A 25,858-nucleotide genomic window follows, 5' to 3' on the forward strand; every position below is an offset into this window, starting at 1 on the left:
TCCTGTTCTAACACATCTGACATCCTCTTCTGGCTTCTTTGGGAACTGTATGCATGTGGTACATAGACATACATGAGGACAAAACACTTGTTCACATAGAAAAAAAAAAAAAGTAAAAAAAAAAAAAAAAAAAAAAAGAAGAAGAATAAATATTGGGCCAGGAGAACTCGGGAGATAGAGGCAGGCAGATCTATGTGAACTCAAGGCCGTCCTGGTCTACTGTTAATCCTGAGATTCACCAGAGAAAAACCAGTTCAACAATTTTGAGCCAACTTCGAAACAAACTTTAATCAGATACTGACCAGAATGGACGGTGGTCAGGACCGTTCCCTGGATTCCTAGCTGAGTGGCGATGAGGCACGTTTGGTAGGGGTGATTTCAGGACAAGTTCATACGGTCATCACATTTTCCCTTGTGGTGGTGTTATTTTCCAAGAACTGTAATTCCCAACATTCCAGAAAGTTACCTGGTCCCTGGGCAGGTGGGCAGGTTAACTTCAGGTCTTATACTGTGTAAGTTCCAGGACAGAACTACATAGGGTTACCCAGTCAAAAAAAGAAAAAGAAGGAGGGAGAGGAGGAGAAGGGAAGATGGAATAATAATAATAATAGTAATAATAATAAAAATGGCTGGAGAGATGGCTCTGTGGTTAAGAGCACTGACTGCTCTTCCAGAGGTCCTGAGTTCAAATCCCAGCAACCACATGATGGCTCACAGCCATCTGTAATGGGTTCTGATGCCCTTTTCTGGTGTGTCTGAAGATAGCAACAATGGTCTTACATATATAAAAAATAAATCTTTTTAAAAAGGTAATAATAATAACAATAATAATAATCCTAGCAGTTAAGAGCATTGGCTGCTCCTGCAAAGGGCCTAGACTCCAGCAAACACATAGCACCCAGAACCATCTGTGAAATTGTTTTAGGAGATCTGATATCCTCAGGCAACAGGCATGCATGTGCACGTGATGTACAAACAAACATGCAGGCCCAACATCCACACACTCAATCTTAAAAATATAAAAATTAGGGACAAGAAATGTGGCTCAGTAGTTTAGTCCCCAAATTGATATCGGGTCTCAGAACTGCCTGTGACTTCAAAGGATCCAGCACCTACTTGTAGACATGTACAGACAGGCAGACAGACAGTTAAAATGTGGGTGAGTGTGGCTCCCTGAGACCACTGACCCCAGGACTGGCCCTCAGGCTCTCAGCAGACAGGAGCTGCTAGCTAAAGCCCTTTCTTCCTTTTTCCTTGGAACTCGAACCCTAACTTGTGCTTGGCTTTTGATGCTGAGGACTGAACCCAAGGCCCCCCTGGTGTGGGCAGGCAAGTGCAGTTCCCACTAAGCCGCATTAGGCCTCTGGGGTCCTCCGTGTGATCCGGCCTCTCTGTGAGACTTGAGGAGGAAGGGGTACTCGGAAAGTATTTGGTCTTGGTTATCGTGAAAATGATGCGCTTTGCTGTGGTGGATTGGGACGGGTGAGACAGTGGGACTGATAGAACCAAGAGAAGTTGGCCTTCCCTTCTTTTGATGCTGCCGTTGGAATGTTGTGATGCCTGGAACATGGGTAGCCATCTTGCAGTTACATGGCTCAAAGAAAAAAGCCAGAATAGTGAGCACAGCCATGGGCAGATGGGAAGGCCAGAGTCTTGGTTGTATCATTGTTTTCTGGTCCTGACAGCCCACAGTAACCTGCAGCACTGCCTGTTATAGGAATAATAAACTGTTATTAGAGACTGTTCCTAGAGACTATTTAAATGCCAGGTCTTCTAGCTTGCTGCTAAAAGTATGTAGACCAATATCAAACTTTTTCCATTAAAGGCCACAGTCACTTTTAAACAGACTCCGACTAGAGAGAGTGCATTGCAAACCTCTGGACTCACATAACCAGAAACCCACAAGTAATGGAGGCTTCAGGGCCCAAGTCCCTGGTCACCACATCACCTCTGGTCCTGTTGCTTTCTTTCTGGCTTCTCTCAGGCAGGCTGCTTAGTCAGCAGCCCCGCAGCTACAGATGCCATGAGAAGTGTACCTGTCCCCACTGGAACCAGGCTGTAAGCTGCTGCCTGCACTGCCACTCAGATTTAGGATGGGGTAGAACCATTGGGCCATTTCTTCACCCATGTGGCCCAAGTCACTGTCTGGTGAGAAGGAGGGTATGTCTGCTCACAGGTAGAAAGCACCCCGAGAGAGTACTGAAGTCCAGGGTGTTTCTTATGTGAGGAGCGGTCAGAACAGAATCAGTGATGGAGCAGACAAAACAATCTGGATTTCCTTTTTCTTTTTCTTTTCTTGTTTTTTAAAGATTGATTGATTTAATGCATCACCATTGCTCCCTTCAGACACACCAGAAGAAGGCATCAGGCCTCATTACGGATGGTTGTGAGCCACCATGTGGTTGCTGGGAATTGAACTCAGGACCTCTGGAAGAGCAATCAGTGCTCTTAACCACTGAGCCATCTCTCCAGTCCCAATCTGTATTTCCTAAAGCCCAGGGCTGGCAAGATGGTTCAGTGGGTAAAGGTGCTTGCTGCCAATCCTTCAGTCTGTGTGTGATCCCCTGCTGCCACTGACCACCCCAGGATTACCCCAGTTGATCCGTGGCAGCAGGGGCCCCTGGAATGAGGGTCCTCGAAGCTAGGTGGGTAAGGATTCGTTGGAGACAATCAGAAACAAACACATAGGCAGTTTGAATCTGAGTGTACTTTGCAGCTCTCAAGCAGGGGATTTTATACATTAAAAAACCAAACATTACATCTCTTAGAAACTGTATCCAGTGAAACAATCACAAATACCAACAAAATCATTTGGCACAGTAAAGCACAAAAATCATCCAAGCATTACAACTCTAAAACTATTCAGTGAATCACAAACAGAACAGGTAACATCATTATAAATCATCAAAATATAACAATTCTAAAAGGATGTATTCAGTGGGGGCCGTCGTTTAAGGCTAGTGGCATACTTCCAAGAGCAGGTTAATAAATCTTTAATGGTCAGTGCTTTTAACCGCTGAACTAACTCTACAGTCCCATATGGTCAATTATTGTTTAACATCTTCTAATGCCTGATTTTTTATAAATCTTCAATGTGTAAATTTAAACTATTTTAATTCTTTCGAATTAAGGCTTTCTTTACCATATACCAAAGCCTACCTCTGATGACACATGTGCTGCCATATGAAATTTTATTGTTGGTAAAGTTTTTATTATAGTTTTGTAAATGATGTAAAAAGTAAAGCATTGGTTTCCTGGGGATAAGGTCAAGTAAGTGACCCCATCTCTAGGAATGGTTTCTTACCCATTATTCTCGCTTAAGTTCTTAGCCTAGGCTACCAGGAACATGTAAATAAGAAAAGGAATAAGAGAAAACAAAACAGATAGATTGCCATGAGAACTACGGCTCAATATTTTTTCTCTGTCAAAGAGTCCCACAACCGGTTCCAGGAGGCCTCCCCTTTTGTCAATCGCCTCAGTCCGTGAAACTTGTCACACAGATCCTACTGGAGGTGGTGTGGCACCCTGCTTCCATATGGAATTGTCCTCTGAGCTCCATACACTAACGTGGATGCCTCCTGTCTTAGGGTTTTACTGCTGTGAACAGAAACTATGACCGAGGCAACTCTTATAAGGACAACATTTAATTGGGGCTGCCTTACAGGTTCAGAGGTTCAGTCCATTATCATCAGAGTGGGAGCATGGCAGTGCCCAGGCAGGCATGGCACAGGAGTTGCTGAGAGTTCTACATCTTGTTCTGAAGGCAAACAGAAGAAAACTGACATGCTCGGGCAGCTAGGAGGAAGCTCTCAAAGCCCACCCCCACAGTGGCACACCACACTTCCTCCAACAAGACCACACCTCCAAATAGTGCTGCTCCCTGGGCCAAGCATATTCAAACCACCACATCCCCCTTCCCCTCATATAAAATGAAAGAATAAACTTTTTCTTTTTCTTTTTTTTTCCCAGAGCTGGGGACCGAACCCAGGGCCTTGCACTTGCTAGGCAGGCACTCGCTAGGCAGGCGCTCTGAGCCTAAATCCCCAACCCCAAGAATAAATTATTTTTTATTTTTTCTTTTCTTTTCTTTTTTTCCCCCGGTTTTTTGAGACAGGGTTTCTCTGTGTAGCCCTGGCTGTCCTGGAACTCACTCTGTAGACCAGGCTAGAATAAATTTTTAAATGACTTGAAACACCCTCTCCGCCTGGAGCATGGTGTGACCGTACTGAGGTGGCCAGTTCAAGAATGTCTGACTTTTGTGCTGAGAACAACTCCACATGAAGCTGAAAGAAAGCAGCCAGGCGTCTCCTTGGACACCTTCCCAGTGCTCAGTTCATGCCTCTGCAGTCGCTTGGAGTACATTGTCCTTCATGTTGAGCCTACGTGTTCTAAAAGGAGGAACAACATGCACACTTACCAACATTTCCCCTTCTACTCTGTTGTGCTGTGACTGAGAGCCCGGCTGTTCCCACTGTAAAGACAGCTTCTCTTGGACTTCTTGAGGGATTCCCTGTTCCCAGATTTCTGGCTATCTCTGTATTTGGAGGTATTACACAGGAACAGAAATGACTCAAAGACAGCGGGATCACCCAAAGCCCTCCCTGGATGGTGACAGCTCACAGAGGGACCCTGGAGTGCACTCACGCTGCAGGTGCTCAGCTGGTCTCTGCTTCTCCCAGATAGCTGGTGGCTCCGGGACGGCTTTTAAAGGGGAATAGCTCCTGGTAGAAGGCCACATACCTAAGAGTGTGTATATATGGGCAGCGTATATAGACCTGATAGCTTGGTTTTGTTTTATTGGTGTTTTGTTTGTTTTTGTTTTTCAGACATGATCTCACAGTGCAGCTCTGACTGTCCTGGTACTCATTATGTAGACCAGGCTGGCCCTAAATCTCATACAGATCCGCCTGTCTCTGTCTCCTGGGTGCTGGGATTAAAAGTGTGCACCACTGTAGCTTTCAGTTTTTGGTTTTTCAAAATATGGTTTCTCTGTGGAGCCTTGGCTGTTCTGGAACTCACTCTGCAGACCAGACTGGCCTCAAACTTAGACATCCGCCTGCCTCTCCATCCCAAGTGCTGGGATTAAAGGTATGAGCCACCATGCCCGACCCAAAAGACAACATTTGTGAGTCTCTAGCCTGTGGGTCATGGGTTAGAATTCAGGTTATCAGGTTTGGTGGCAAGTGCCTTTACCAGATATGCTACTTCATTTCCTACACACACACACACACACACACACACACACATCACCTATGCTTTTAAGTGGTAGAAATAAGAATGAATAGTATAGCTGGGTGTGGTGACACACACCTATAATCCTAGCACTTGGGAGGCAGAGGCAGGGGCATCTCTGAGTTTGAGACCGGCGAGTTCTAGAACAGCTGCACAGAGAAACTGTCTTGGAAAACAAAACAAAAAAAGGACACATCCATCTGGGCTCTGAGGTCCTGTTGCTTTCTGCTGAAACCGGGTGGTGCAGGAGGGTGACTGGCCGTGGAAGGTATCTTCTCTGCACGTACTCAGATTATACCATGCTGTGTTCGCCAGAGATTTAAGTGGAAACGCATCATGATTTACACCACGCCGTGGTAATTCCTGTTCTTCGTTCTCAGATACAGGCCTGTAGAACTCTAGGGCAAGCTGCTGTAATGGGTACCACCCACTCTAGAGCACTGCTCAGTCCAGCCAAGTAGCCTTGTGCTAAGTTTCTGCTGTTTGCTTTTTCCTTCCAGGTATTCTCATGGGAGCAGTTATAAAAGTTATAGAGTTTAAAAAGCTGGCAAATTGGAAGGTAGGTTTGTCATAGCCCCCACTTATGCTTTCCATTGTGTGTGTGTGTGGCTGTGTGTGCACATGTACGAACGAGGTGAACGGTCTTGGGTGTCAGTGTTCCTCAGGTGCTATTCACTGTATGCTGTGAAGTAGGTCTCTCACTGGCTCAGACATATGTAGGCCATGTAAGGCAGGCCATGGATTCCAGGAACCCCCGTCTCTCCCTCTCTGTGCTGGGATTCCAAGCATGTATTTTGCCTTTATGTTTAGCTCCTCTGATTCCTGAAGGCTGGGATTACAGGCTGTGCCACTACACTTCACTTGGTCTGTTTAAAACAGTGTCTCTCTTTGCTCAGGCTTGCCTGAGATTGTCAATCCTCCTGCCTCAGCCTCCAGGGTGAGCAGGACTACAAGTGAATGGAACTTAGGGCATGCTGTGCATGGGCCTTTCCACTGATCTGTACCCCAGCTTACAGTTGTTATAATTAGATTAGATGCAAATGAAGTCAGGGCAGCTCAGGAGGCACAGCGGAGTGCTATAGCCTGGGCGCAGGCCATTTGAAAAGACACAAGTTGGTAGAGGACGGCTATGGTCAAGATTGATTGTTTGGGCTGGTGGGTGGGGGTGGCACACACCTTTAATCTAGCACTCAGGAGGCCAACCTGGTTTACAGAGTGAGCTCCAGTACAGCCAGGGCTGTCACACAAGGAAACCCTGCCTGGAAAAAAAAAACAAACAAACCATTGTTCATTGTGGGGACTGTGCTGCCCAGTCCCCGTGTTGGGAAGGCATTCACAAACACTCAGTTTCTGCTCCAGGGACCTGACTTCTGGTACACACATGTCTGGTACACACATGTCTACCTACGTTTTTGGAGATTTATTTGTTTTATTTGCATGTGTGTCTATTCACCACATGTGTGCTCGGTATTTACAGAAGCCAGAGAGAGCATCAGATCCTCTGGGACAGGAGAGAATAAATGGTTGTTAGCCTCTGTGTGAGTGCTGGGAACTGAACCTGGGTCTGCAAGAGCAACCAATGCTCTTAACCCTGAGACATGGCTCCAGCCCCAGGAACATAGCTTAAAAAAGGAAAAAAAAATTAAAGCAAAATTGAGCTGGGCAGTGGTGGCAAATACCTTTAATCCCAGCACTTGGGAGGTAGAAACAGGCAGATTTCTGAGTTCGAGGCCAGCCTGGTCTACAGAGTGATTTTTGCTTGTTGTTTGTTTGTTTTTGTTTTGTTATTGTGTGACAGGGTCTCTGTAATCCTGTCTGTCTGAGAGATAGCTGATTGTCAGGCTGGCCTTGAACTCACAGAGCTCCTTCTGCCTCTGCCATCAAGTACTTAGATCAAAGGTGTGCAACATCATATCTGACAAGAAAGCAAAATTTTGAAAGGGAAAGAAAACAAAAAGCTCAAAACACTCAAGTTTCTTAATGTGTGGGGTAGCGGTCTTGGATCCATATTGTTCAAGTCCCAACCACAGTCACTTTGGGCCAATATTGGGACATGGCCAAAAGGCACATGGGACCTTCTCGTGGGGCCACCTCTGGATCTCCGTATCCTTTTCTGACTCAGCGGATGTTCTCTTAGCTCAGTAAGCACAAGGTCCTGGGTTCAATTCCCAGTACCAAGAAAAACATGAAAGTCTGTGTGTGTGCCCTTGTCATCTGCTTCTGACCTCCCCTGGCCTCTGATCTTAACCTGACATTCAGAGATCCTATTTCCAAGTACGGTCACAGCCCAAATTTCCTGGTGGACTGACTGGGCAGGGGCTGCTGCTGCAGCGCCTCCCTTTTCTTCAGAAGCTCTAGAATCTCACCCTCCAAAGCATCAACATGACTTGTAGGAGTCGGCTCTTCTTCACTTTGTGGCTCTGGAAATCAAACCAGGTCCCCGGCTGCAGTTGCCAGACTTGGCCTCTGAGCTCTTAGCTGGCCTGGCGCTGTGTGTCAGATGCAGAAGGTGACATAGTCTCTGCTGGTTGTCTCCAGGCGCTGGCTTCAGCATCCAGCAGTTGTACCAGCCTAGGCCCTGAGCGCAGGCCTCCTGAGCTCGCCACTGACCGGCGGGCTCTTGGTCCCAGGCTCCCGTCCTGAGTGCCCTACCTTTTGACTTTACAGGAGGAAGAGATGTTTCGCCCCAACATGTTTTTCCTTCTTTTGCTCCCACCTATCATCTTTGAGTCCGGATACTCACTGCACAAGGTAAGGCTCCCCCGGAGCAGTGCCTAGTGGGCGTGTGGCTACTCCCCAAGAGGTTGCTACCCTTTAACAGCAGTAGCCCCTGCTTCCTGGGGCAGGCCTGACCCTGGCATGCTGAGCCTGCACAGGTGCTGGAGCTTCCAGGCCTGCTTTCTGAAGGTTGTGGGCAGTTTGGCCAACTACAGAGCAGATGGCATTTGTATTTTTTTACTTCTATTTTTATTTTTTGTTTTTTTGAGAGAAAATCTGACTGTGTGGCCCTGGCTGGCCTGTGTGTCTGCTTCCTGAGTGCTGGTGTTAAAAGCCTGTAAAAACAAAACCAAAAGACAACTCCTCATACCCAGTGCATCTTCTCAACTGTTGTCTCCCCCTTAGCCCCACCCCAGAGGACACACTTGACCTAGAAACAAGGAAGAGAATTCCTGGTACTGAGCCCCTTCACAGTGTTGCCTGAGTGGAGTCTGCATAGTCCTAGTAGCTTCAGCTCTCCCTTGTGTGGAACTATAGGAATTGTTCCTGTGTTGCTTGGACTCCAATATTTTCTTGTATTTTATGGTTTTTCAGCTCTCCCCTGTGTGGAACTATAGGAATTGTTCCTGTGTTGCTTGGACTCCAATATTTTCTTGTATTTTATGGTTTGGGTTCTTTTGAGACAGAGTCTCATGTAGTCTAGGCTGGCTAGGAACTTACTTTGTGGCTGAGAATGATCTAGAACTTGTCATTCCCCTTCCCAGGTGCTAGGATTGCAGGCATGTATCCCAGCATCTCTGTGCTGGACTTGAACCCAAGGCTTCATGCATGCCAGGCAAGGGGTCTGTCTTAGTCAGGGTTTCTATTCCTGCACAAACATCATGACCAAGAAGCAAGTTGGGGAGGAAAGGGTTTATTCGGCTTACATTTCCACATTGCTGTTGATCACCAAAAGATGCAGGACTGGAACTCAAGCAGGTCAGAAAGCAGGAGCTGATGCAGAAGCCATGGAGGGATGTTCTTTACTGACTTGCCTCCCCTGGCTTGCTCAGCCTGCTCTCTTAATAGAACCCAAGACTACCAGCCCAGAGATGGCACCACCCATAAGGGGACCTCCCCCTTGATCACTAATTCAGAAAAATACCTTACAGCTGGATCTCATGGAGGCATTTCCCCAACTGAAGCTCCTTTCTCTGTGATAACTCCAGCTGTGTCAAGTTGACACAAAACTAGGGTCTACCACTTAGCCTCGTACCCCAGCGGAGCCCTTTGCTTATCTGTTTGATGATGCTAATATGGCATAAAGGACTTTCTGATGGAAAGAAAAATGAGGAATAACCATCCTTAGATATGGTCCAGGAAAAGGCTTTTAATGTAGATATGAGGGAGTGAACAGGCATCAGGAAGGGTCCAGACTGAACATGGCTAGTAGAATAGACCTAGCCATGAGAGGAGAGAGAGAGAGACAAGAGAGAGGGGCAAGTGGGCCGAGAGATCCAAGAGTAGAACTAAGAGAACCTGTGACCAAAATGTCTTAATGTTATGTAGGAAAGAGAAACTGGGGCAGGGCTGAAGAAGTTAGGGTAGGTAGGGGGCTAGAGTGAGAAGTACTGAGACTAACCAGGACTGCCTGGGATTTTGAGGACCTGGCAGCCAATATCTGATTTTATGTGTTAATAGGTACTCGGCCATTTGTCCCAGGTTTCTTTGGAACCTAACACTGACCACTGTCCAGTGTTTGAACTTAATAGCCTTTTCAAAATGCACCCTTTAATTGAGTGGAAAACTGTGACAGTGTAGACTTTAGACTGGGACAGTACCGGACCATGCTTGTTTCTGTCACACCTGGGTATTGAGCACCATCCATATGAGCCTTGAGCCTTATGGGAGCACAGCCAGACCCTCCTAAGAGCTAGCTGGGGATAAGACCAAGGAAGACCCCTGTGCAGGAAGGCTAGCATGAGGCACACAAAGGATCAGGGTGCACCCTGGAGGCTAGGGCCCAGGCAGTAAGGCACAGGCCTTCCCAAGTTCAGCTCACCCGCATCACAGATGCAAGTGGGAATCAAGGCAGAGGAAGCACCATCAGGCGGAGCTTTGGCAGAGGCCATTCTGGGTGCAGTCAGTAGACAGTAGAGAGAAAGGGACTGGGGACAGTTGAGACTAACTCACTCTTGCCGTGGGCCAGGGTGAGGAACCTGTGAGACAGGAAAACAGAGATGGTGGCAGGGGTTCCAGTCAGCGGTGCAGGGCAGGCAACAACCCTGGCCCTCATTTGAGAGTCCAGCCTTGGAGAGACCACAGTTGAAGGAGGGCTGGTGCATCCTCCCTGCCTTACTAGTTGGCCTCTTGTCCTTCTCACCCCCCGCCCCCAGGGGAACTTCTTTCAGAACATCGGTTCCATCACTCTCTTCGCTGTCTTTGGAACGGCAATCTCGGCTTTTGTAGTAGGTGGCGGAATTTACTTTCTGGGTCAGGTAAGAAAAGCATCCCCCATGACCCTGAAGACTTGATTGGAGGGCAGTGCAGGGTGGGACGGGAGCCTCCAGACCAGAGGTCCTGGTAGTGTGTGCCTTCCTAGGAGGAAGTCCCCATTCATGCCTGTGACTGTGGTGTCTGGAATTGTCACCCCAGACACTTGACCTTACTTGTAAGCTGGCCTAAAGTTGGAGTGGACTAGCGCGTGGTAGGTACTGTAGGTGCCACGGCTGACAGTAGAGCAGGTGGCAGTTGTGTTCTTGGGGAGACTGGAGCAGGCCTGAAGCTTGTTCTTCACTAGTAAAGATTTGCATTTAAATCAAAGCTGGCCGTGAGTCTGTCGCTCTGTTCCTATGGTGCTCCTGCCGTTGTCAGCCCTTTTCTGAGGCGGCAGCCGGGCTCTGGGCTGTGGGCTTCACGTGAGCTTACTTCATCTGGAATGAGTCCTTGGAAGGCGTCACCGAGACCTCCTCGGTGCACACCATTCACCGCCCGTTTCCTGTGCTGTCCGTAGAAGCGTAGCCTCCCCAATGGCTGCTCTCTCTCCTGGTGGTGGCAGCCCACTCCCGCTGACTCTTACCTTCACAGCTGACTGCACAGCCAAGATCAAGTCTGCCCTGAAGCTTTCCTAGATGCCCGGCCTCACTGTGTTTCTGCAGGGCTAAGGGAGTCCCCTTTAGAGCAGAGACCCACAGCTGCCAGGCTGGGAGAGGAGCAGCATATGCGCACTCGGGCCAGATGCCACACTTGCTCACAGCAGCCCTTGGGGGTTTCCCTGTTTTCAGTGGGGACTGAAGATGATGTCCTTATTAGTTGATAAGCAAGCACTGATGGACATTTTAATCTTCCTGGCTGTTCTCCAGGGAATCTTTTTGTGTGTGTCTGTGTGTCTGTGTGTTTTATTTTACAGGCCGATGTAATCTCTAAACTCAACATGACAGACAGGTAAATCTTTCCACTGTAATTCCCCCGTGCGACTGCTGTTCAGGCCTGGGACGTTTTCTGCACGTGGCTTCCTGGGTGTGGTCCCTCCCCTCTTCCTAGCCTGGCTTGCCAATGTTTCCAGTATAGAATCTGTTCTGAATTAATCTGTCTCTGAAATGAGTCAGAATCATATTGATACTTTGAAAGACCCCCGATCATAGCCTTGCTGATTGAATTGAGTGATTTCACTTAAGCTTTGGAGGGAATAACTGGTCAGTTAGCTAACCTGGCACATCTCCAAGCCATATCATGTATTCTTTGTTCTTTCCTTAAGAATTGTCTTAAGAGCCTGGATATACATATTATAGCTCAGGGCCAGAGCCCTTGCCTGCCATTTATGCAGCCCTGGGTTCAATCCCCGATACTGCAAAGGCAAATAAAAACTTTATAGCCAAAAGGTCGCCTTCCCAATAACTGGGATGGGAGAGAGTGAGTTAAGAACCTTGACTCTGGAATTCCCACCAAGATCAGGGGCAGCAGGCAGGTCCTGGGCCTGGGGTGGACACCTCTCCATCTGCCTCCATTCCAGCAGACACTGCTCTTACAGTCTCCTTAGTCCACGAGGGAGAAGCAGCTAGAGCAGCTGTGACTTAGAAGGCCTCCAGTCTTGAGTTACAAAAGGACCCAGGCCTAGCACAGCCTGAGGAGTCTGCAGGGCTGAGCTTGCTGTCTGTCCGTGTCTGCTCTCAGCAGCTGTCTGCTGGCCAGTGGGAAGCTGTGGACGAGGGCCAAGGACGACTTGTTCCATCCAGATCCCTCCCATGAACTGGGGGTGTCAGGCTTCAGCTGCCATGTAGTGCTGTACCTCATACCAGGGCTTTAGAGCTGTTGATGGGAACTGAGCCACGGATAACCAGCCTGATCGACAGTACCCTCCTCCCCGGACAGGAATATTGTAGGATTTTTTTTGTTGTTGTTGTTTTTTTTCGAGACAGGGTTTCTCTGTGTAGCCCTGGCTATCCTGGAACTCACTTTGTAGACCAGGCTGGCCTCGAACTCAGAAATTCGTCTGCCTCTGCCTCCCGAGTGCTGGGATTAAAGGCGTGCGCCACCACGCCCGGCTAGGATTTTTTGTTTAAAAAAAGTCTCCCTCTTTGCGACAGGGTCTCACTTTGTAGCCTATGTTGTTCTGGACTCAGTATATAGCCAAGGCTGGCTACAAACTTGAGGCAATCCTCCTGCCTCAGCCTTCCAAGTGTTGGGATTACAGATGTGTGAACAGCTCAGAACGTTTTGATACGTAAACAAGCAGCCCAAGTCACCTTCTTTCCTACAGGGGCCTGAACTGCAGCAACCCAGCACCTGGTGTTCTCTAAGTGTGCTGCAGGGGAAAGAGGGATGCCCGGAGCACTCTGGACATTAGGGATAGTGTTGCTTCCTGCCTGTTTTGGGGGATACCTGTGAGAAGCAAAGTGTGGGTCAGTGTGTGGAACTGAGTTAAGGCCAACAGCCGCACGGGCAGGCGGAGAGACGAAAGCAGTGCAAAGCAGTGCCGTGCTGAGCAGGAGAGCCCCAGCCAGCCTCACCCTGTGCAGATGCTCCTTTTCTGTTGGAGTTCTGGCCAACAGATGGGGGCTGCTGTACAGAACAGCCAAGCCTTAACAGGGGAGCTGCCAGAGTAATGCGGGGTTGACAGTGGCCACAGGCAAGCACTGCTGTCTGCAGGGGACAGAACTCCACAGCTCCTCCTGATTGCCATGTGGACATGTGGCCTGCAATCACGAGATGTTTAAAAAGCCTTTTCTTTTCTTTTCTTTTCTTTTCTTTTCTTTTCTTTTCTTTTCTTTTCTTTTCTTTTCTTTCATGTGAGTATACTGTAGCTGTCTTCAGACACTCTAGAAGAGGGCATCAGATCTTGTTAAGGATGGTTGTGAGCCACCATGTGGTTGCTGGGATTTGAACTCTGCACCTTTGGAAGAGCAGTTGGGTGCTCTTACCACTGAGCCATCTCACCAGCCCCTCTTTTTTCTTTTTTTACCTGTCCTGTCCCTCCCTGAGCCCCCGTGTCCTGTCTTTTCAGGTCTTGTTGGTATTACTAACTGAGGGAGAGAATAATGGAACACAGTTTTAGCTTGAGCCAGTTGTGTGAAGCTCTTCAAGGACAGGGTTCTGAGGGTAGATGTAGAACCACTGCTGGCTGGGCCTTGTGGGGAGAAAGACCCTCTACCAACTGAGTTCCCAGCAGGCACCAGTGTGAGGTGCTGGCTTCTCTCCACAAGACTTGTCTTCAGCTTTGTCTTCTGAAGAGTGTGACTCCGATGTGGAGATGCTGCGCAGTGCCCACCTGCAGCCCCCTTCCCCACCCCCCAGCAGCATCTCCAGCATCTGTGTTAGCGTTCCTTCTCTCCCTGCATGCCTGGAGCCTGATGCCAGACTTGTGGTCAGAAGGCTGCCATAGCTCACAAAGTACACTGGCCAGGCTTCTCACTGTGTACCTGCAGTCTGTTAACAACAGAAAAGGGTGTTGACTCCTACGGCTGAAGAGGCTTGAGTGTGATGGCTCTGGCCCAGCACCCCTAGGACATAGTCCTCTCAGACCTCGGGGCAGCTCTCCCCTCGATGCTGTCTGCTTCCCCTTGTTCATTCATGTGGAACACAGACAGCTCCGAGCCCCTCACCAGGGTCAGTCTTCTCCCAGTGACCTGGTAAAGCTGGTCCACGCTTGTGTACTCTACCCACCCTGGGCCCTCGCTGCAGATGCCTAGAAGGCAGGAAGACAGCTCCCATAGGCTGAACAGGGAGACCAGAGGCTGCCTGCCTAGTGCACTCTATTGAAAACCTGCAGAGCACAGCCCACTGCACAGTTAGCCATTAGAGCATAGTTTAGCCATTGATCTTCCTTGCTGTTACAGTGTGTGACAAGGATAAAAAGGTGGCGAGTCTGGGCCTGAGGGCTGTGGCCGCCTGGCTGCTGGGTGGAGCTGCTTTCCCTCAGTCCTCTTCCCTCCCCTGCTGCCTGCCTTCTGTCTGTGGCTCAGGCTTGTGCTCACACAGCTCCTGAGAACACAGTAAAGAGAGGGCAACAGGCGGCTCGCATGCATGTGCTCCCCGTTGATGAGGGAGGCAGGGTGTGGGAACTCTTGTGGGCTCTGGTTCTCTCCTAGCTGCCTCAGACTCCTGCACCCGTCACCAGAGCTGCCAACTTATGGATTGATAATTGAGGGGGAGGGGTGACTGGCCACCAGCATGCTTCTTTCTGGAGGGCTACTCAGTCACCCCAGTCAGATGATTCCAACCGCACCTCCTCTGGGGGTCAGGGTTCCACACATTTTCTTTGGTTTTCTGAAATAGTCTCATAGCTCAGGCTGACCTGGAACTTGCTGTGTTGCTGAATGTGACCTTGTACTCCACACCCCTTCACCTACACCTCCTAAGTATGTCCACCTTACTAGTGTGTGCTCCTACACCCAGTTTATGTTGCTCGGGATCAGACCAAGGGCCTTAAGCATGCTTAGCTATTGCTCTATGCCAACTCCCACTTTATAAGCTGGCCTGAGGCTCTGCTTCCAGCTCCCCCGCCCTCCAGGACAGGGCGCTGGCTCCGGGCTAGATAGTAAGAGTAGGAAAGGCCTTGAGGCCAGTGCCTACAGTTAGAGAGAGGGTTGCTGGTGAGCTGGTGCTCAGTACTGGTGGCAGTACGCCCTATGGTCAAGTGCTGCCTGTAAGACAGACCCGCAGGCCCAGCTTCCAGGCAGCAGTGCAGACTGCACCCTCTGGTAGGTCTCTATGATAGTGCCCTTTGGCACTTTCTTGGGTAGTGCAGATCTGAATGGAGGCTGGGTTTGGTCACAGTTGGCACAATTGACCTGGTGGCAGAGCAGAGGTTAAAGGCAATAGTTTATAGGACTTTCTGGCCAAGGAGGCTGGGTAGTGTGTGCTAGGGAAATTCAACTTCTGTGCAGCAGTGCTAGAACAGAGTGCAGTGCTGCTGGGAAACCAGGCTCAGCCCTTTGTCCTGGCTTCCTGCTCTTGTGCTGGGTGAGCGTGGGCATGAGCGGGTAAGCACAGCCTCTCGCCATCTCGGCACCACATCCCAAACATAGCTGTGTGCACCCAGCTCCACACTTTACAGAGTGTGCCCTCGCTTCTCTCCTTGCAGTTTCGCATTTGGCTCCCTGATATCTGCAGTCGACCCGGTCGCCACTATTGCAATTTTCAATGCACTGCACGTGGACCCTGTGCTCAACATGCTGGTGTTTGGAGAAAGCATTCTCAACGATGCAGTCTCCATTGTCCTCACCAAGTGAGTAGGAAGGACTGGAAGGTCCCTACAGCACACTGATGCCAGCTCACAACTGCGTCTTGCCACTCTGACAGGTGGTCTGTACCACAGGAGTATGTCACAGCCAGGCTGCTACCGGGGGTTGGGTCTGTGTTTTCTGACCTCTGTGTTTCTCAGCATCTTTGAAGGGCTTCTCAGAAATGTCATTCCCAGGTCTCACCTCATAGCCTCTTTTGCAGTGACCTGTGTCAGCCATGTGAGGGATTAGTGTTTGTGCAGCAACCCTGGATTAGTGAATGCAGTGTGGACCAGTGCTCACCCATAAGGATCTGGTGCCATGTCCAGCTCCACAGGGCAGACAGGCCCTCCCTCCCTTTATTGGTTGCTCGACACCTTCTCTCTCACATCTCTGAAAGAAAACAGATTCCTTTATCTGCCTGAGGGGCTGCTTTGGAAAGGGGACTTTGGAAAGTGAAAATTTGTTTAATTTTTTTAAAAAACAGGTATATATTAGCCAGGTGGTGGTGGCACACGCCTTTAATCCCAGCACTCAGGAGGCAGAGGCAGGTTGATTTCTGTGAGTTCTAGGCCAGCCTGCTCTACAGAGTGAGTTCCAGGACAGCAAGGGCTACACAGAAAGACTGTGTCTCACAGAGAGAGGGGGTGGGAGGGAGGGGAGAACTCAAGGTGATCCCTGGCTACATAGTGACTTTGAGGCCAGTGTGGGCCATTTACATGTGATAGAAACATGTGTGGATCTTTTCTCTCAGGGGTGATTACGGATAACAGTACATGAATACTATGCTTGGATGGCTAATACCCCAACATTAGGTTGCAACTTGCCCTTTGAGCACAGCTGGTAAAACTGTCTATGTTAACATCATTAACTGGTACCACTTTGGATTTCTTGACATGTTTACCCACTGTTCTCACAGTGGCTTTCCCTTGGTAAAAATAACCTGTAGTTTTAGGTAGGTGTCAAGCACCATGCCAAAAGGCTGTCTTAGTTAGGGTTTCTACTGAAGAGACACCATGAGCACAGCAACTCTTAAAACAGGAGACATTTAATTGTGCCACACCCCCTAACAATGCCATTGCCCCTGGCCAAGCATTCAAACCTGAGTCTCTGGAGGTCATTCCCATCAAACCCCCCCCCCCCCCAAGGCAGCCCTTTCTCTTTTGTAAGATAGTTCCTGAACGGTTCATTTAATTGATATAGTGCTTGCCCATCATGTACAGCATTCTAGACTCAATCCACAGCACCATGTAAAGCTGGGCATGGCAGCTCAAACCTGTAATCCCAGCACTTGGGAGAGAGAAGCAGGAGAATCAGAAGTTAAAGGTTAGCTCCACTACATAAGGAGCTTGAGGCCAGCCTGGCCCAGATACATAGAGCCTTGTACCAAAATGCTTGCTTGTCTGAAAGCTCTTTAGCTCTGGATGCTGCCTTCTCATCTGGTGAGCTGGCCAAGCGCCAAGATGAGGGAGTGCAGTGCCTACTTGAAGCTGAGGGCAAGAGCTGTTTGTATCATTGGGGGCAGAACTCAATTGGTTTGCCTCTGAGTTCTTCGAAGAAAATCTATCAGTAGGAAAATGTCAGCTTTCCCAGGCCCCTGCCACACAATTGCCAAGATGATGAGAGACTTTTGAAACAAACAGGAGGAGATGTCATTGTTGTGTCTCTGCTGGTAGACTGGCTCTGGAGACAGCTCCTGCAGCTGGTCTGTGGATTGCATGGTTGCAGAGGAGGGAGCCTTCTTTTCTGTTGGCATGGGTGCCTCTGTCACCGTCAGGCTATACACCCTCCTGCCTGTGCTCTTCAGATTCCAGTTGGGTTTAACTGACTTTGTCCACAGTGGGCCAAAGAGAAATAAAGTGTAAGAGAGGGGAAGGGGGCTGGTGAGGTGGCTCAGTGGGTAAGAGCACCCGACTGCTCTTCCAAAGGTCCGGAGTTCAAATCCCAGCAACCACATGGTGGCTCACAACCATCTGTAACAAGATCTGATGCCCTCTTCTGGAGTGTCTGAAGACAGCTACAGTGTACTTACATTTAATAAATAAATAAATCTTAAAAAAAAAAAAAAAAAAAAAAAAAAAATAAAAAAAAAAAAAAAAAAAAAAAAAAAAAAGAGAGGGGAAGGAAGGCCATGGAGGATTCCAGAAAGGCTGTCCCAAGCCCAGGCCTGACAGCCAGTGAGCGTTTTCAGACAGGAAGAACGGAGATAGAAGGCTGGTCCCCTTTTCATCGGCTTCTGACCTACCAAGCCCAGCTGATGCCCCTCTGGTTCTCAGGGGATGCCGGTCAGCAGTTCTTTCCAGAGTGGCCAGGCATCTCAGCTTTGCAAATGAGGTGTGCGGTGAAGAGCCTTCCTTCAGATGTAAAGCCCCTTCTGGTTGTTCTTTGACTCTGGCTTATTTGCAGATTTATTTAGTTACTTAATGGTTTGGCAGTTTTGTTGTTTCTTTCTGGAACAACCTGTAACCTAAGCTGGTCCTGACCTCCTGACCTTTCTACCTCAGTTCCCCAGCTGCTGGTTCCCCAGCTGTTGATTGCTGCTGTCACAGTTCTTATGTCAGTCACTCTGGAAGGAACCCCATCTTATGCCCTGAGGGTGTAAGTATGCCCCAGGTCTTTGAAGGTCCCAAGCTGTTTGCTGGTCCTCAACTATGACAACAAATTTTTTTGTGGCTAGGCAGCAAATTAGTCTATTTTAGCCAGAAATAAAGAAAGCTGATATTAATAATAAAGAAGCCACAGTGAGAGGTTTGGAATGGGGTGTGTGCATAAGGGACACTGAAGTAGATCACTAGGGCAGTAAGTAGTTTATGGCTGGAGAAAGAAAAGCATGGCAGGCTCCAGGGCCTCTCAGGCTCTAGCATCAAACATGCCATGGCAGTCTCTGGAGAGGATCAAGCCTTGGGGTAGAACTAGGAGTTCACTTATGCACGGTTCTGAGGATGGACAGGTCGCACAGACAAGCCTGCCTTCTGAGTCCCAGGTGGGAGGGGAGGCAGGGGAGGGGGTGAGACCTGCCCTGTGGGCACCCCTTTGATGTCAACTCAATTCCCAGGTGACAGACCCTGGCTCAGGGACTCCTAGTGCCTCAGCAGATGTGTCCTGAGCAGTAGCAGGACTCCCTCATTGCATTCTTACAGTGCACAGAGGTGTGGTCTCCTGGGGATTTGGGAGCCAAGCCCTCATTACATCCACATTCCCCAGGTGATCTTCAGGGAAACAAGATTGACAGAGATAACAGTCAGGGACTCCGGATGGAGACTTGTGTGAAGAGAGTTGCTTTTTGTTTTTTTCATGTCCTGGAACTCACTCTGTGAGCCAGGCTGGCCTCTAACTCATAGAGAACCACCTGCGTCTGCCTTCCAACGGCTGGAATTAAAGGCGTACGCCATCACCCAGCCAAGAGAGAGAGTTCTTTTTAGTTAACACTGCTGTCTTAGTCAGGGTTTCTATTCCTGCACAAACAGCATGACCAAGAAGCAAGTTGGGGAGGAAAGGGTTTATTCGGCTTACATTTCCATACTGCTGTTGATCACCAAAGGATGCAGGACCGGAACTCAAGCAGGTCAGAAAGCAGGAGCTGATGCAGAAGCCATGGAGGGTTGTTCTTTACTGGCTTGCCTCCCCTGGCTTGCTCAGCTTGCTCTCTTATAGAACCCAAGACTACCAGCCCAGAGATGGTCCCACCCACAAGAGGGCCTCCCTTCTTGGTCACTAATTGAGAAAATGCCCCACAGCTGGATCTCATGGAGTCATTTCCCCAACTGAAGCTCCTTTCTCTGTGATAACTCCAGTTATATCAAGTTGACACAAAATTAGCCAGTACAACTGCTATTTATTTTGTGTATGTGGGTACTTGTACACATACAGACCAAATTTGGAACTGAGAACCCATCTTTCAGCAGTTGGCCTTCAGCTTTTGCTCCAGGCACTTCTGTCCCCTGTGGACACACTTTTTCTTTGAGACCCCACAGAACCATATCATGTTCCTCCAGCCTGTGGTTCTAACCAGGGATCTGAGCTCACCCGGCCAAGTTGCTCTTTCATCTCCTTTCAGATGAGTAGCAGTTAGTGAAGCCAAATAGTTGACAGTTCTGAATGTCTGGTAGGCGGGGCTGTGAGTCAGCCGGGGGGGGGGGGGGGGACACTCAGGTAACAGGAATGAGAGAGCACCACTGTAGTTATCACATGATCTGAAGGAGAGGCTGCCTCATAGCAACCTGGAAATGGGTTGGCCTCTATGAGCAGCTCAGGAAAGGTGTCTGAGGGGAAGAGGGCACTGTCTTAAGGGATGGATGAGTTAGCAAAGCCAGGCATGGTGAAGAATGACCTGCAAGGGATGCCAGTGCCCATGTAGGCCAGCCCAGAGGGAAGCGATTCGAGCTCAGGGATCTGGGCGCACACTCCAGAGCAGCTGGTACCATGGCAAGTGTGTGTTTTAGGGGATCACTTTGACTGCTGATGCAGATTGGAGAACAGGGTCCCCTTTGAGTGTCTGATTTTATCAAGAACAGTTATTTGTTAATGCTGTCTTCTCTTTAGGGACAGAGTAGCTGTTGGCCTGCTCCCACAGCTACTATGCTAGCACTGTGAAGAGAAGCCTTCCAGCTCCTTTCAGGGATTCCTGAGTCCCCCTCTTAGCCGGAAGCTCTGACCTGACTTCCTGCCAGAGCCCCATCTGGCGTTTCCCTTAGAGTTCCTTTGCTCAGCATTTGGCAGCTGAGGCCTTCAGGGTGAGCCCCTGACCCTCCCCAGCCCACATCTTCCATGTACTTGAATGTTCACACTCAAGCCCCTACCCCTGGGCACTGTTTCTTCAGCCTGATAATCCTCTTGTACATCCATGCTGAGACCCCCTGAATCCTGAATGGAAGCTCAGCCTGCATCCCCTCTGGAACTTGCCTGGATTGCCCCTAACCCAGTCTGAGTTGGATGCCCACCCTATTTCCCGAGCTCTTGGATCTCTTCCCTAATTTCCTAGGGCAGCTCAAGAGCAGCCTTTGCCCTCTCCTGTGAGCCCCAGAAACCACCTCAGTGTCTGGACACATAGGTGACCGACCGTAGGAGCTTCCAGGACATCTGGGTTGAATGGCAGGAAAGGGTGTTCTGAGAGAAGTGAGCAATGCTCGGCTGATTCTAAGGACTGGCTTAGGAGCACTTTAATTTTCTCTGTTTTCTTCTTTCCTAGCACGGCTGAAGGTCTAACAAGAAAACATATGTCAGATGTCAGTGGGTGGCAAACGTTCTCACAGGCCCTCGGCTACTTCCTCAAAATGTTCTTTGGCTCCGCAGCACTTGGCACGCTGACTGGCTTGATTTCAGCATTAATATCCTTTTAGATGAAAGCACAGGGCGCAGGGATCATGCTTGATGGCATCACTCTTGCTCTTTCTCCACTTCCTCAGGGACCCAAGTGTGTGTGTGTGTGTGTGTGTGTGTGTGTGTGTGTGTGTGTTCTGAGACAGGGCTTCTCCATGTAACTCTGGTTGTCCTGAAACTCTTTGTAGACTAGGCTGGCATGAGCTCATAGAGATCCGCCTGCCTCTGCATCCTGAGAGCTGGGATTAAAGGCGTGCACCACCACCACCCAGCTCAAGGACCCAATTTTAATGGAAGGTTTTGTTTAAAAGAAGGTTTTGTGCTGAGCTGTGGTTTGAGAAATGCTCTAAGCCCAAGGATTCTTAAATTTAACCTCTGAAGTGTCAGGATACTTACATTTCTCATCAAGACAGCAGGGTCCCCTCAGCTGGCCTTGAGCTTGGTATACTACAGCTCACAGGCTTGCCTAGAAACAGCACATACTAGGATGCCGTCTCTCTTTTCCTTCCCTCCCTCCCTCCTTCCCTCCCTCCCTCCCTCCTTCCCTCCTTCCCTCTCTCTTCCTTCTTTCCTTCATTCCTTCCTTCATTCCTTCCTTCATTCCTTTCCCTCATCTCACAAATTGATCCACTTTTTTTCTGCCTCATGAGTGCTAGGAGAATGGCAAGGATGCCATTTTCAAAGGCACACTTGTTAGGTGGTAGGGTTGACCTGGCATCTGTTGCTGAGAGAGGAGAACCATGTCTAGATGATGACATTCTATCACTGACTTGGTTTTCACATCCAGAAAATTGGGAATTTTCTTAGAAACTATTTTAGATTTAACTTACCTGGGGAGAGGGTATGTACACGTGTGTATGTACACGTGTATACAGTGTCCACAGAGGCCATGGGGAAGCTAGGTGTGGTGGCACACAGCTTTAGACCCTTTCATTTCTGTGTATTAAGTTCCAGGACAGCCAAGGTTGTGCAGTGAGTTGCCTGTCGTGGGTACTAGGAACTGAGCCCCTCAGTGGACTTAACCACAGATCAGCTCTGAAAACCATCTCCCCTCACTCCCTCAGTGAACGTCTCTGGAAGGATGGGAAGGGCTCTCAGGGAGGTGATGTCACAGCTTGTACTGTCTGGGCTGCTTGCTAGTTAAGGGCTCCTGGACAGAGAAAGGCTCCATAAAGCAGTGTGACCCTTACTGCTGCTGACAGCTTATCACATAGAAGTAGGACAGGCTCCAGGGCTGTTCTGCAGCGTCCCAGCCCATGTCCCCAAATGGCTCCATGGCCCTTCTGGTGCAGCTTGTCTCTCACTCGCTGGGACCCTGTCACCTGGTTCCAGGTATGCTTCCCACCACCCTCTGGCTGCAGGCTGAAGGCATGGAGTCAGTCCATAGCAGCTGTCCCAACGTTAGAGTGGGGAGGACACTCAGTGTGACATTCCCCAGACTTCAGTCAGCAGTTAGGAGCACTGTCTGCATCGGAGAGGACCCAGGTTCAGTTCCCTGTACCCACGTGATGGCTCACACCCACATGAAACTCAGGTCGACCTCTGTGGGCACTAGGCATATGTGGTATAGGGCATACAGGCAAACTGCTCACACTCATAAAAAACATGTCAGAGAGAGAGGTGCATGCCTGTAACTCTAGTGTTTGGGAGACCACGGCAGGATGGTCAGCAGGGCCACACATAGCAAGATCCTGTCTGAGAGAGAGGCAAAATGTGTGTGGAGGGTGCCCCACCCCACCCCCCTCCACAAAGAAGGAAAGAGGCAGCAGAAGTGTGGGGAAGGGCATATGCTACAGTCCATGATGCTGGGAAACTTGGCTGCCTTCAAGGAGCATGTGCTGTAATGAGGCAGGGACATGGAAACTCAGCTGTAGTTGGGGCCTGGGAATGTGGGCTCTGTTCCCAGGGCAGGGGCATGAGTATGGTGTTGTGAAGGGGCAGGAAATACAGGCCATCGAGCAGGGTGGTGAGTCCCTGAGAGCAGGCAGTGGGGTGACCTGCGTCTGCAGCCCCAGTCGCGGAGTCAGCGTTTGTGAGTGTCTTGTCAGATTCTCATTTCTACAAAGAGAACTCACTGAGAAAGTGCCCACTGTAACCACACCCTCAGTCGGCATCGTTGTGGCACTCCCCTCGTCGCTTTGCCACATGCCTGTCCGGTGCCCTTCATCCTTTTTCCTTGACACCTGGCCATGTGTTGAAGCACATTGACCTGAGGAAAACACCTTCCCTGGAGTTTGGCATGATGATCATTTTTGCTTACCTGCCATACGGGCTGGCAGAAGGCATCTCACTCTCAGGTAAGAGGAACCCAGCATGCTGTGACCATGGCTCAATAGAGGTTTTGTCATGTGAGCTGCTTTCTCTTGGCAGAGACAGGTGCTGTGATGCCCCTGTTTTACCACAAGAAAACCTGAGGGTGACAAAGAGTAGATACAGTGCCCAACAGAGCTAAGGAGTTGAGGTGCAGGCAGAAGGTCAGGAGTTCAGGCTCATCCTCCACCACAGAACACATTCAAGTTTAGCCCAGGCTATGAATTTTCTGCCTTAGAAACAAAATCACACTCCTGAGGTGGTTTCACCAGTGATGGCATTTGCTACCTAGACCGATGACCTTACTTTGATGCCCCGATTCTCCATAGTGGAGGGTTAGAAGCAACTCCAAAATCTGTCCCGTGACATACACACACACACATACACACACACACATACACACACACACGCACACACACATACACACATACGCACACACACACAGATACACACGCACAGACACACACACGCACACATACACGCACGCGCACACACACGCACACTCAGACACACATACACACATACGCACACACACATACACACACATACGACAGACATATAAGTAGATAAATGCAATCTTTTTTTAAAGGCAGAGGCTGGAAAGACAGCTCTGTGGTAAAGCAAAGAGTGAGAATAGGAAGAGTGAGCGTGGACCACGCTGCTCAAGAAAAAGCTGAGTGTGGGGCATGCCTGTGTCCACAATCCCAGAACTAGGGCGCTGAGACAGGAGGATGGCTGGCTAGTCAGTCTGGCAGAATTGACGAACTACAGGTTCAGTGAGAGACCTTGCCTTAAAAATGAGATCAATAAGCCAGGCAGTGGTGGCACACACCTTTAATCCCAGCACTTGGGAGGTAGAGGCAGGTGGATTTCTGAGTTCAAGGCCAGCCTATTCTACAGAGTGAGTAGTAGCCCAGGAGAGCCAGGGCTACACAGAGAAACCCTGTCTTGAAAACCAAAAACAAACAAAATGAGATAATAGAAGAGGACACCTGATGTTGACCTCCAACCTCCATGCTCGCGAGCACACACATGTGCATGTGTGGACACTCATGGATGTGTACAAACAGTGGACACAGCACGGGAGCAAAACAAGGATACATGTCTGCTGTCCCAGCTGGAATTGGAACAGTAATGTATCAACTCCTGAGCCTATGTTCAGAGCCTGCTTAACACATCTCCCTCCAGCAAGGAAACCACACACTGCAGCAAAATGGTGTTGTTCCTGAATAGCAGGGCTTCTTTTTTGTTTTTTTTTTTTGTTTTGTTTTGCTTTGTTTTTCTTTTTCTTTTTTTTTTTTTTTTTAAAGATTTATTTATTTATTTATTATATGTAAGTACACTGTAGCTGTCTTCAGACACTCCAGAAGAGGGCGTCAGATCTTGTTTCGGATGGTTAAGAGGCACCATGTACTTGCTGGGATTTGAACTCCGGACCTTCGGAAGAGCAATCGGGTGCTCTTACCCACTGAGCCGTCTCACCAGCCCCTTGTTTTGTTTTTCAAAACAGGGTTTCTCTGTGTAGCCCTGGCTGTCCTGGAACTCACTTTGTAGATCAGGCTGGCCTTGAATTCAGAAATCCTCCTGCCTCTGCCTCCCAAATGTTGGATTAAAGGTATGCACCACCACTGCCTGGCTTATAGCGGGGGCTTCTTAGACACACTAAAATGTGTTGTTTGTTTTGACTTTCAAGATGGGAGTTTCACTAGGTAGCCCAGGCTAGCTTTGCGCTTGAAATCCCCTGCCTCTGCCTCCTTGGCTGAGATGGCAGACATGTGCCCCTCACCTGGCTATCACACAGGCTTAACCTCAACATCCCCTGGAGTGGGCACCTGGCTGACTCCTTATTCAGAGTTGTTCGGGGCAGGTAGAGAGGTTGTGAGATTCAGAGCCTGGCTTCCTGGGCTCCCAGCTGCAGGTACCTTGGATGTTCTAGAGAGGTGGCCACCGAGCACCAGCTCCTAGGGTCTTTCATGCTTTGGACTTAGTAGCCCCTTTCTGTCAGCTTTTTGCCCCAAGTGGTATGGATCTTGTGACACTGTTCGTCATGTTATGAGCCTGGATGTGGAGGCTCTGCAGATCCAGAGCAAGCCTCATGCCTTGTCCCCATGTGCAGGGAGAGCTGAGGGGAGGGCTCTTCTTGACACCAGTCCCTCACCCTTAGGTAAGGGCTGTGTAGGACCTGTTGAGGAAGAGAAACACCACATAGGCTGGCCTCTGCTATGGAGAGGCTTCTCCTTTAAACTGCCGTGAGGCCAACATCCTTACAGTCATCTGTGTATGGAGTTGTGACAGGTGTGTGCAGTCATCTGCTCCTGGCTGGGTGTAGAGGAGGCCTTGTCCCATTCTGTGTCTTTTTTAGTCACCAAGAACTACATTATTAGTGGCTATTTCTAGAAGTCATGTGACATACAGTGATTGGTAACTGATTCTGTCTGACAGTGGTGGCAGGAAGCACTACCATCTCACAGTCCCAGGGTCTCTCCCACAGTCCCAGGGTCTCTCCCACAGTCCCAGGGTCTCTCCCACAATCCCAGGGCCTCTCCCACAGTCCCAGGGCCTCTCCCACAGTCCCAGGG

General features: G+C 49.4%; 1 protein-coding gene across 2 annotated transcripts in view; it reads left to right on the top strand.

Moving 5' to 3' along the window:
- The window catches only part of Slc9a8 (solute carrier family 9 member A8), a 60,426-nt gene that overhangs the window by 16,765 nt on the left and 17,803 nt on the right, over positions 1-25,858 (top strand). The window contains exons 4-10 of one of the 2 annotated variants that reach the window (XM_021193967.2): positions 5,733-5,791; positions 7,900-7,983; positions 10,326-10,427; positions 11,339-11,373; positions 15,512-15,655; positions 20,839-20,977; positions 23,161-23,266. In XM_021193967.2, the coding sequence (XP_021049626.1) occupies positions 5,733-5,791; positions 7,900-7,983; positions 10,326-10,427; positions 11,339-11,373; positions 15,512-15,655; positions 20,839-20,977; positions 23,161-23,266 (669 nt within the window). The remainder of the gene's footprint in view (positions 1-5,732; positions 5,792-7,899; positions 7,984-10,325; positions 10,428-11,338; positions 11,374-15,511; positions 15,656-20,838; positions 20,978-23,160; positions 23,267-25,858) is intronic. The other variant, XM_029536186.1, reaches the window with a different exon arrangement.

This window comes from Mus pahari, chromosome 3 (assembly GCF_900095145.1).
Source record: "Mus pahari chromosome 3, PAHARI_EIJ_v1.1, whole genome shotgun sequence".
Taxonomy (NCBI): Eukaryota; Metazoa; Chordata; class Mammalia; order Rodentia; family Muridae; genus Mus; species Mus pahari.